The sequence below is a fragment of the Hipposideros armiger genome, unplaced genomic scaffold (genome assembly GCF_001890085.2).
Source record: "Hipposideros armiger isolate ML-2016 unplaced genomic scaffold, ASM189008v1 scaffold_11, whole genome shotgun sequence".
In the NCBI taxonomy this organism is placed as follows: domain Eukaryota; kingdom Metazoa; phylum Chordata; class Mammalia; order Chiroptera; family Hipposideridae; genus Hipposideros; species Hipposideros armiger.
In genome coordinates, this window is record NW_017731361.1 from 5517392 (window position 1) to 5530066 (window position 12675).

The 12675-nt window shown below is 38.4% G+C and overlaps 1 protein-coding gene across 7 annotated transcripts in view; it reads right to left on the reverse strand.

Moving 5' to 3' along the window:
- Window positions 1-12675, reverse strand: part of NR3C1 (nuclear receptor subfamily 3 group C member 1) — a 103610-nt gene that overhangs the window by 19345 nt on the left and 71590 nt on the right. For 5 of the 7 annotated variants that reach the window (XM_019663296.1, XM_019663322.1, XM_019663305.1 and 2 more), the window contains exons 3-5: window positions 10057-10223; window positions 4303-4419; window positions 343-618 (exon numbers count right to left, since the gene is read on the reverse strand). In XM_019663296.1, the coding sequence (XP_019518841.1) occupies window positions 343-618; window positions 4303-4419; window positions 10057-10223 (560 nt within the window). The remainder of the gene's footprint in view (window positions 1-342; window positions 619-4302; window positions 4420-10056; window positions 10224-12675) is intronic. The other 2 variants (XM_019663342.1, XM_019663332.1) reach the window with 1 other exon arrangement.

Here is a 12675-nt window from a genome sequence, read left to right on the forward strand (position 1 = left end):
CTGTTTAAGAAACAGATCATGGTACAAAAGAACAAACTCTGGTTGCCAGGGGAGGTGGAGGATGGATGAAAACAGTAAAGGGGAGTAAGATGTACAAACTTCCTTATAAAATAAGTCACAGCGATAGAACACACAACACAAGATAGAGTCAACGACATCTTACTTTGTATGGTTACAGATAAAGTTACTAGACATATGGTGGTGATCACATCGTAAGGTGTAAAAATGTAGAATCACTGTGTTGTACACCTGAAACTAATACAATAGTGCATGTCAACTCTAATTTAAAGGAAGGAAAATACAAAGGTTTGTGCCTTAGCTGTGTCATCTTTTGCATCTTACCTGGTATCGCCTTTGCCCATTTCACGGCTGCAATCACTTGCCGTCCACCTAACATGTTAAGTGTGGTCATGATGCGCCACGAGGAATCTGGAACGGTGCTGTCATACCCCGCGTATAACACCTCGGGCTCAATGACTTCCAGCAGGGACACCAGGGTAGGGGTGAGCTGCGGCAACGCTGCAGGAACTATTGTTTTGTTAGGATTTTCAGCAGTTTCTTGGGAGGTTCCTGCAGTGGCCTGCTGAATTCCTTTTATCTTTTTCTTTGTTTTTCGAGCTATGGGTATTTAAAAAATATACAGAAAAGAGTTGCAGTGAGAAGGTGTCGGTGGAACAGTTTATTCAAGAGGTATTTTAATTCCTGAAACTATTTAGAGTGAAAGAGGAGAAATGTTTTATTTAGTAATTGTGATACAGTGACATGGAATAAGAGAAAAGAACATTTTTTTCTGAAACCAAAGGACAAAGAAACCTATTTGTATATTAATTTCCTCTACAAATAAGCCAGATACTTTTTTTTATCACAGTTAACACTTTCTACAAAATTATCTTACAGTACTATGTTAAAGCAATCTAAACAAATCACTTCCGTAGATTAATTTCTGTCTCACTTTAACTCCAAAGTCAAAATTTTCATTGGTTATATAAGACAAATTACTTTTACTATCAATTGAAAGACAGAATTTAAGCTTGTAATACCAGACTAGAAACTGTGGCTAAAGGTTATCCTAAATTATGGGGAGATACACACACACACACACACACACACACACACACACACACACACACACATATATATATTAAATTTATATATATATATATAGAGAGAGAGAGAGAGAGCTACATATATACTATTTATAGTTTTGCACATAGCCCCCATTTTGTCGAGATAGGAAGATGACATAGCAGATCACATGCTAAAGGTAGTATTAGTTCTAACAACGCACAAATTCACTATTTTTTTTAAACCTGTATTGATAGGTACTTTGGATTAGAAACACTTGGAGAGATTAACATTTCTTCACATAAATTATTAATTTCCTTTATGAGTTCTAGTGATGATTCTACAAACTGAAAGCATCCATTTTCATATTATATAATAAAGTAACTAAAGCTCTTTTATCTCTGACTTAGTGTGGGGAACAGTGTAATCACATTACAACATGGATTCTGTTAGATTTTTTTTTTTAGTAAATGTAGTCCTACTCTTTGTTTTAGAGACAAGTAAGAATTCTGTATTGTTCTTTTTTAGTAGATGTGCTGCCAAACAAGCATAGAATTACATAGTATTCTTAAAGAAAGTGCTCAGAGCTCCAAGGAATGTAACTGACATGAAGAAATGTACATGCTTTAAGTTACCAGAGATGCCAGCCATTTTGCTAAGGGAAAAAGTATATCCTAACCACCTTTAAAATAAGCATTAGACCCTCTGTCCCTAAAATGACAAAATAGTTTGTGGAGGATAGGTATGTACCTCAATGTCCAGCGTTAGTTAGAAAGGGAGAAAAAAGTTTCCATTGGTAGAATGGCCCCATTTCTTATTGTTCTGAAGGTGGTACTGAGAAACTTGAAGGCTTTTTAGTTAACAGGATCCTGACAGATCTCCTTTATTCTACCACAGTCTGTTGGAGACCTAGTGTGGTAATTTTGTAAAAAGCATAAATCTGAAACCAACATGCTTGAATTTTAGGTATCTGTGCAAGTTATTCCTTGGGCCTTAGTTCCCTCTTCTGTAAAATGAGAATAATAGTAGTACCTACTTCATAGGGTGGTTGAGAATTAAATCAGGTAAAATGTGTTAGATGCTTAGAACAGTTCCTGGCACACATTAAGTGCTGTGAGAAACTGGTAGTAGAACACGGTTTTAGAATATTTGAATTCGGATAATACTGGTCTTACAGAGGAGTGATCAAGTTTTAAAAAAGAAGAACTCCTATACATAAGGAAACCCTTTAAACAACCAAAGGTTTCTCACTGAAATGCAGATCTCAAAATCATGGAATGTTGACACAGTAAAAGAACATGTGTGGCCCATATCAATATCCTGAAATAGTAGTTAGAACCTCAACTAACCATAGCTTTCGATTGTCTAGAATCTGTGTTCCTACATTCCACATTAAAACAAAGAGGAAAGGATAACGACAAGCTGAAGGGCTTTAAAACATCTTCTATGACTCAGTATATAATTATTTAATTTCTTACTATTTAGCTATAGTCCTAAATGAGAGAACTGATACTTCTGAATAAAGCTCAAATAGCACACTGTGTCGTACTGACTTTAGCAAGGAGTTTTTAATTGAATTAGTTAAGATTTTTACTCTAGTAAGTTTGTGACCCCTTGGAGCACATAGGTTAGTCAATATATGACCTCTATTGAAGTGTTCATGACTCTGATAGCTCCACGTCTGTCTTCATAAAATATTAGGTATGAAATCTGATAATGCCATCAGCCTCCAGGTTCCACTTGACTATACCAAAAATACAGCTATATTTTGGAATGGTTACAATACACCTTAAAATGAAATAAATAGGCAACATTTGGGATCACCATTAAACAACTTATCTGTACTCAAATGGTAGGCACTTTAGGCAGTGAAGAAGGTGACCTTAAAGTAAATCTTGAGAATTACTTAGTACTGGGCAACAGTATCAAAATACACCACTTGTGGGACTGAGTCACATTTATGGAGGGAGCTGGGCAGGGAGAGCTGATTGCTTCTGCAAAGTTACTCCGGGGCTGTCATGAAACTGCCTGGCTTAGGGGATGCGCTCCGATGTGCACTAGAATATTTCTAAAGATTATACAAAAATAAGCATGAATTAAAGGATTATGTCTGCCAGACATTTCTGGCATACACACATATCTACTTCAAATAAAGGTTTCATACATACTGGAATAATTTTTTTTTAAAAATGAGGCTTGTACACTCAAACCACACATAAAAAAACTCATGATTTTTTAAAGCCTTTCCATTTTTCTACACATTATCAACTGCATATGTGCTACTGAATATCTTAAGAAATTATTAAATGACAAACTAGACTTTGTAGGCACACCCATAAATCTATTTTCTATTTGGATACACATGCACAATGTGTGCTAGACAGCACCACCAGTTAGTTCTTCTATCAGAAGATAGAAGAACCGCACGCCTCCCGTGCTCCCTCTCGCGTCAATCACCGTGTCTTAGCCAGGGTTCTTCTACGGTTGTTTAATTGGTCTCTCTATCCAAGATCAGTCTTTCTGCTCATTTCCCTGCCCTCATGTTCACCCAGTTCCTACTCAGCTTTTCTCAGATTTAAAATTCAGTGGTGCTTCCAGGACAGAACTAGGTGATCCTCCTCTTGCTCTGTGGCTGTGTTTATTTTGTGATTGACTCTGCAACCTAACCAAATAGTAAACTCCTTGAATACAGCACAATTTTATTCATTTTATGTCTAGTGCCTGCCTCACTGAATACTTGCTGAATGAAGGTGCTTCCATCATAACAAATACTAAGCACATGGGTTATTAATCACCATCACCACTCTCGTGGAACTTGCAATTTCAAACAGAATTCCAAACTCTTCCCAGAGGAAAGTTTTAAGTGATGAGATCAGTGTTAATTATACGACTTGTTTCATCAGCAGGGATATGAAAATCAAACTTAGAACTAGGTTCAGGTTACTTCTTGAAAAAGATAAGAAAACCCAGCCAATGCTGCCTTGAGAAGCTCCCCCTCTACAGATCTATAAATGTTGCTTCAAGCTCTCTTTTAATATATAGTCTGGCTATACTGAGTTCAGTAATAAGAGCTGATTAATAAACTTATGCAAAATATGAAATAGTAAATAATCCTATTGAGCAATAATATACAACTATGCTACTCAAGCACATATATAATAAACTATTACATCTGCACAGTAAAATGATTACTTTTTAGATGATGCAGAGATGATTCCTTTCAGGTATTTACATTACCTTCCAGGTTCATTCCAGCTTGAAGACATTTTCGATAGCGGCATGCTGGGCAGTTTTTTCTTCGAATTTTATCAATGATACAATCATTTCTTCCAGCACAAAGATAATTGTGCTGTCCTATGTGGGAAACAAAGGCACTGTTAAAATTTCACGAGGCTTTGGAGCGACTCCTTCTGTTTTTGGTTTAGGTAGAACATCACCAAGGAGCCAAGGCATCGATTAAGGAAGGTACGGTGTACTTCTTACATGGTCAGTACAAAGTTGAAAGGTCAACTTAAAAAAAAGGTCTCGTTCTTATTCTGTTCAACAAATTAAACATTGTTCATTACAAAACTTCACGGCAGCGTACATATAGAAAAATACACACATCATAAGTGTACCTACCTAACAAATTTTCATGAACACTTCCCATGTAATCAGCTTTCAGATCAAAAACCACAAAACAGTATCCCACAAACCCCTTTCTTGTCCCTTTCCACTCACTTCCCCCAAGGGTAACCGCCTTCTTGATAAATTGTGCTTTAAAAAACGTTTCTTCTTTTAACAGTTACAGAAGATGTCTGTAATCACTATTTATTATGACTTCTGACCTAAAGAAAGAGGAAACTGGCTTAAAAATACTGTGAGAGTCCCAACAGGAAAATGACTTTCATTCTACATTATGCCACCACATACAAATAAAATGTGCTCCCCCTTCCAATTTTAAATGAAATGAAGTGATAGGTAAAGACTTAATCTTGAAAGTTAAGGTTGCCACCAAATAGGTGAATCAGACTCGGCAAACTAGATTACTGTATGTAGATCTTACAGAAGTAGTTTGCTAATGATTTCACATGCTTTTAGAATGTAAGAATGTTTGAATTCACCATTGATCTCAAATATTAATTAAAAGACCACAACTGTCTAAAATCTCCTGGCACATACAATTACTAAATAATGTGTTAGAGGGAGAAGTGCGGTTTTCACCTGGCAAAAATTTTCTAGAAAAAGACTAAAAGTCTCCCTACCTTCTCCCCAAATGCATATTCTTGTAGTTTTCACTTAATCTGGTTATTGAACATTGAAGAAAACTATCGGAGGATCTGCTGGCCTGACAAACTGAAAGGACCCCCCTCTACGAGACCAGCACATCTAAATAGATGCACTAGATAACTGTGAGTCCATGTGCCTTTCTTACACTAGAGAGGATGGTCTTCACAAGACTGCAAGCGAGTTCTCAAATCACATGCAGAGCAAAGAGAAAAATGCAGTTCCCTAGGCTGAATTGATCTAGTTCTGAATTTGGGGAAGAGATCCTTTATGCATAGGACAACCTAAGACTTGCTTTGGATGAAAACAAACTATGATTTACTTCTCTCTAATATGATAAATCAGTGTTTTTTATGCATTAGTTTGGGGAGGTGGTTAACTATATCAGGAACAGGCCACAGAGTTGACTGATGGCCCACAATTGCGCTTTGTTGCAGAGCTGCTTCCCAATGCCAAATGTCTCTGCCAGCTGTTTCAGTTCCTTTTTGTGCTGGTGTAAGTTTCTTTACTTGAACATGAAATGCAAGCACCAACCCAATAATTCTATCCTCTATTAAGGCAAAAAGTAGGAACAACAGATCTATCCATAGTTGAAACAGCTATAATATAAATAAGTTCTACTCCATAAGAATATTGCCAAGGATGTGAGGTACAGCACAGGGAACAGAGTCAATGGAATTGTAACAGCCATGTACGATGTCAGAGGGATAGTAGACTGGGGGGGATGTAGTTTTGTACACGTGAATCTAATTTAAAAAAACTCCAAATCATTGTCCTGCAGTTACTGAAAAAGACAACTGAAAAAATTACTCATTGCAAAAAACAGACAAAAATTCCAATGCTTTATTTATATCTAACCAAAATAATCTAACCAAAATATCAATGTGCATATTATGCTAATAATGATTTCTTTATCCCAGGTGTCTCAGGCACATCTAAGAATCTGAGCTACAGGATCAGGGAGCATTGTATCCTTAAGTGAAAACTGGTCCTATCTGGTTATTAGTATGAAGTGGAACAGGTCTGTTTGTGTCTCATCTATAACATGAGGAGTTTCAACTAGTGCTCACTGTTTTACGAGGCATGGGCATGAACCACTGATAGTCACTCCCTGTCAAGCCTTTTGACAGCGAGACGTCCTAGTTTGGTGTTCCTACTTCTTGTACCACTTGGTAAATTCCCTTCTAACAGAGAGTAGGTGTCAGAAAAGCCTTCAAGCCAGCTGGAATTTCTTAACATTGTTTTGTTTGCATTGTATTTACTTCTGGGGCTAAAATCTATTTTTGGCAAATGCTTCTGCTTTCTATTTATGGTGGTAGCCAACCTCCAAAATGGTCGCCAATAGTACCTTCCCATTCTATACCAGGATGGTCTGTGTGGGCAATAAAATAAGGCAGAAGTGACAGGATATCACATCTGAGAATATCACATTTGAGATTAAGTTACAAAGTTTCCATGTTGGTCACACTCTCTTGTGGATCATTTGTTTTAGGGGATGCCAGCTGACAGCAGCCCTAGAGGAGGCCCACGCAGTGAGGAACTGACGCTTCCTGCCAAAAGCAGCGCCAGTGGGTTGGGAGTGGAGCCTTCAGGCGACTGCAGCCCCTGCCCCTCACCAGTCTGAAGGTAGCCTCACGAGAGTCCCAGGACTACCCAGCTCATGAGCTGCTCCCAAATTCCTGACTCTCAGAAACTGCATGACATGAGCTATACAGCAATAAAAAATTAGTACTGTAGGGATAGTAAAGTTGTTGTGGTTTATTTTAATTTAAGTTTTAAAAAAGAGTGATCCAAGAAAAGTGTTAAGCAATAAATAGGACAGTGATGCATAGCTATGATCCGAATCATGAAAGTGGTACGGGAAACGGATGACACAGCAAGAGGCATGTTCTCGGGGTTTCTGCAGTTTGTTTTACCTGTTTGAAGCGTCCACGTTTTAAATGTGAGTGAACTGTGACAGTCAGCTTAAGCTTCTCTCACCTGCTCTCAAAACCAGTGTGGTGCAGTGGAAAGTGCACTGAAGGTGCCGGGAAGCACAGCTCTGGTTCCCAGCTGTGTGTGCGCAGTAATGTTTACTGACTTCTCTGAGCCTCTCCTTCCCCATTTATCTGCAAGGCTGGAAAATTAGCACCTATCTGCTGGGCTTCTGCAAGGGTTAAGGCAGTTTTGCCTTGCACACTGTAAGCAGTCAGGAAATGCTACCTATCTATTTGCTTGCAGTAACTTTCCTGTCTAGCTAACTAGATTCTAAACTCCCAGGTGACAAGACATAATCATATACCTCTCAGGGAGTCTGTGTGACACTAAAGTTAAGAGCCTGTTAGGAGACAGCAATGTTTCAACCTAGTTCTGCCCCCTAAACTCTGAGCCTCAGTTTCCTAGTCTATCAAATATGGATCATAATGTCATCTAAGAGCTCACAGAGCTGCTAATTAAATGGTATGACGTATATAAAACATAGTACTTGGTACATGGTAAATTAAGGGTAGTTAATGCCTATCTTCATTATGACCCACCAACAAAGATTAGATGTACTTTTGTGCAAAGGGAACATAAGAAACAGGGCCTTGGGGAAAAAAAGATCACTGAACTAGTATCCATCGTAAGAAATGGAGCTACCCAAAGTTTTTTTCTGAACTCAGAAAAGCAACACCCAGTAATAACAGATAAAAAAACTTCAAAAAATCCATTCTTGATCTGGGTTGTATGGGCGATAAGTAAAAACTGCAAATTTGCTCACAATAGTTAAACGTTTGGGTATTTATTATGCTTGGCCGATTTGGGGATAACCTACAGTTTCTAGCAGGTGTTACAAAAGGAGCACTAAGTGTAATGCAAATCATACACACTACATCTTTGTAATTGTTTGCAAAGTGCTCCAAAATACGTATCTGGACTTTAAAACATACTTCCATCATGTCCAGGTAGGTTATCAGAGGATTACAGAGCTTTGGAGCTGGAGGGGACCTTGGAGAACATTAAAATCCAAGTAAAGGATTTATTTAACACAGTACCCATTTAAACTTTTTCTTGTTAATCAGGTAATCTAGCTATCATACTTAACTGAAATATTCTTTGACATTTTTGACATTTTGAAATAGTATAGCCAGTGTCCAATGAAATTCAACCTAAAAACAGGTGTAAGAATTTAATTCCAAATCAGGGATTAAGACCAGAGGGCATATAGCCTGCAGTGGTATTTTATTTGGGAAGTAGTTTAGCTTATGTTTTATTTAGAAAATTGCATTTAGATGCTTTTAGGTAGGACACACTTGTGCTCTCTAATATCAATACCTGCCCTCCCTGCCCTGGATGGATTGTATTTGGCCAGAATGACACACTTGGTCCCTGCAGGCATTTGAATTTGTAGCCCTGTTTTAAAGACTAATTTTAGTGAAACTGGAGGAGAATGAAAAATGTTTTTTAAAATACCCATATTTCTTTTAAGGCTCCACTGTCTTCTGCTGAATGTCACCCTCAGAAATCAATGTGTTGATATTATTTGTTATGTCCAGCAATACTGTATTACCGCCATCACTGCATTTATATTGTGGAAATAACCAATCAGTTAAGAAAGTGCTGAGTCAAGTAAACTGAGGACAGGAAGCGGCTCCCTCCTCCTGGGTCTGCAGTAAAAACCTCTCCTCTGTGGGAGGCACTGCCCTAAGCGGGGTGGGCTTCGCATGTGCGGTGACCAGCTGGGCCAAGCCTGCCGTGGGGTCAGCACGAGGAATTTCATGGTTTCTCATGTAGTAAAAAAGTAATCCAAACAAAAGAAAGTGACTCTCAAGGATATGTAAACACAACTCTAGCCAAGTAATACTAACAAGCCTTCTCATACTATGAATGAATAAATGATTATATCTCTTTAAAAATTAAGAAATATATTCAGAGTAATCTTTAGGTAATCTACTCAGGCCACATGCCCTCAAACTGCTTTACAGATAACTAAATTGCATCATTTTTTCCAAATGGATTCACTGGTAATATTAGAAAATTTTAGTGACTTCCAATAATAATTTGCTGTGGAAAGAATTTCTCCTTTAAAGAGTTGATGCTTTCATCCTGGTCAGCAGGCTGAACCCAAAACAAGGGTGAAGTTTATATTAATATAATATTCATACAGTGAAATCACCTCTAAAATACCTTCTTTCCTGACCACCTCAGGCAGTTCATCGCTTACTCCTCTGTTTTATAATCTCTGTACTTTGTATTGTTAACTCCTCTTTCTCTTCAAGTAGAATGACCTCGCAGAGGGCAGGGGTCAAATCTCACGTTGTCTTTACATCACTTAGTCCAACAGGAAAAAAACCCCAAACTGAAACACCTTTCCCCCCACAGTTCTCACTGCCATTCATCTTTGCCAGCCTGGAGTAGCTGGTGGCTGGTAAAACCAACTAATTTATGGGAATTAAATAAAGCCCGTGATTCTAATACAATGAGCGTTATGTTACTGGCCCGATCTAACACCCTTATTTCACTTTCTTACACTTCCCTTCTGTACTCTGACCAAGGCCCCTCCCTTCAGTTTATACTTTTCTATTTTATTCTAGTTCTGCTTATGTTGCTTTTAAAAATATCCTCCCCACAGGAGGACCGAGGAGCCACCCTCCTCTTCCCCCTCACTGACTTTTATCCTTAACGGGCTACCTGTAATAGCCTCAGAATCCACTCGGAGAAATAAAAACCAAATAGAGGAAAAACAGAACTCTTCAAAACACACACTACCTTCCACCGCTCTTTTGAAGAAGACTTTACAGCTTCCACACGTCAGGACCCCGTAATGACATCCCGAGGCTTCATCAGAACACACAAGGCAGAGTTTGGGAGGTGGTCCCGTCGCTGCTGAGGAGGTGGATGGAGGAGAGCTTATATCTGGTCTCATTCCAGGGCTACAAAAGGAAGAGCAGCGTTACTGTGTAACTGCCACGACTGCACAAGGAGCATCAGCAGGCAGTTCTCTTACCTTCTCGCTCGTCAGCATATGCACGAGCTCGGGCATCAGGTACTAGCATAGCAAGCGTTAAACAGCCTAGGTGTCTAATATAGTCAAATAATGCTTCTTTTAGACAAAATTAAAAGTGAGCTCATTTCTTTTAGGTATGCCCTAAAAAGAACAGTGAGATTGTGCTTCACTTAGAAGTTACAATTTTTACTTGCTTAGGATTTGCCTATATCTATAGTCGCCTTTATTAAGGTGTCTTTAACATATAGTAACAATCACCATTTACATGTGCAAGAGATGAGTTTTATTAAATCGATAGCTGTGTAACTACCACCACGATCAAGAGAGAGTAATATACCTATCACTCCCAAAAGATTCCTCTTACCTGTTTAATTGCTTAGGACACCGTGTTTGTTTTTTCTAATTTTAAGATCTTACACAGCCATCTTTCTAAATTCAATGAAGTCTAATAATTACAATTCTTCTCATGTCCTCTACTACAGTGAAAACATTTTACAATATTAGTTTGGTCCTACATCTCTCATTCTCAGCATCATCCTGGCTGAAACCAGTTTCTTAACACTTAGCAAGACTGATGCAGAAACATTCCTTCCTCTAACCTTTCTGTCTGGCTTGCGGTACCTGGAAAAAGCATTAGGCTTTTGATAGTCAGGACCGTTCTGCTTCCCACTCCTCCGCCCTCTGCCCGGAGAGAATGATGGGAAATGGTAACGCGTGTCTCCCACCAGGTCTTGTTTTTCGTTCTAGACTTCTCACCACAGTGAGCACAAGTCTAGTGTTTACTAATGTTTAACGATAAACGTTCTCTTCCCAATTTGTTTTGACATATTTCAAACAAGAAAAGTGGAAAGAATTGTACAATGGAATATATATACCCTTTAACTATATATACTCACCGATTCTTAACATTTTGCCACATTTGCTTATAAAGACATACTTTTATAAACCAACAAAACAGTGATCCTTTTAATGCCAGAGTGAAAAACTGTGAAACACTTCATAATAGATGATACAGTGCTTTCCAATGTTATGTCTTCCTAAGGAATTTTCATCTTACCTGCTAACTTAACCAAAACTGTGCTGTGTAACTCAAAAGAGTTTCTAACCTTTTAACTTTGTGTAACTAAAAAGAGTCTCTAAAATGTTTCTAGAGACTGGCCATTCCTTCTCTGGTTATGTGTGCTTCAAAAATATGGATGGTAGGAATCTATTGATTCTGGAACTATACATATTAGTGGTTTTTTTGTCACTTATATATAGGAAAGTTCATAAACATACCCTTATGTCTCTCTAAAATTTTCTTAATTTACCTATTCTCTAAAAGAGATGGCATTTGGGAATAAACTTCAATTGTGTGAGTTGCCTTTGTCCGCCTTTGTAATTACAGCCAATCGCAGTACAGCACCTCGAATAATATTTTGTTCAACATTATTTCATTATTCATCGTTTTGCTTAAAAGTCTCAGAACCTATCGACAGCAGTAAGTGAGGACTTACTGTACTAAATCTCAATTGCAAATATGCTTCAACTAATTCCCAGTGCACACTAACTTAAGAAATGGTTTTGGCTATCAACATGGTTAGAAGTTGTATTTATTGAGTAACACCTTCATAGCTGTTCTGTTTTAGGAATAAAAGTTAAAAGGTAATTGCAGAATGACAATTTGTTTTATAGATGTCATGCTGAGTAATTAGGCCAGTAAGCCCACAAGCCCCCCCGAATGGTCCTCGGATGAAGCTTCCTGCAGTTGGCCAACCTGTGTTTGTCTAAGAGGCTCAGTCAACAGGACAGTGTTCCCACCACCCCAATTCTGGGAATAGGCCTCAGGGTTTCACATTGTTCTCAGAACACTGTCAGAATTTCTGGATGCTTCCGTATCACAGGGCATTGATTCCCTGCTAGAGCTGAGAGTGGACTGAGTACATACTGAAAGCCTGCAATGAAAGAATCACCTGAAATGACTTTGCTGGAGGCCTGGCATGAGCCATCCTCGATGAATGGAAACTTGTGACTAATGTAGGGGGCTGCGCCGGCCGCGCCAGTTTTACAGAGAAGTCGGAAGGTCTCGGAGTGAGTGGTGCGAGCCATGTGTCAGGGAAGCGAAAACTTCCTTGGCTTCTGTTCTGAAGACGCGCCTGTTCCTGCTCAGCCAACCTCTTGTCACCTGATATCTATTTTTAGGGACCAACCAGTTGTTTGCGTATTTAGTTTATGGAAAATGAGCGCAATATTTAAAGATTTGAAATGTTGATTGTCAACCAATTTTAAATATGTAGAAATAGAATTCTATATACACATATTTATATAGACATACATATATGTATTTAAAAATTTTTAAATAGCACTTTGTAGTACTACATAATTTTAAAGCACTTTCA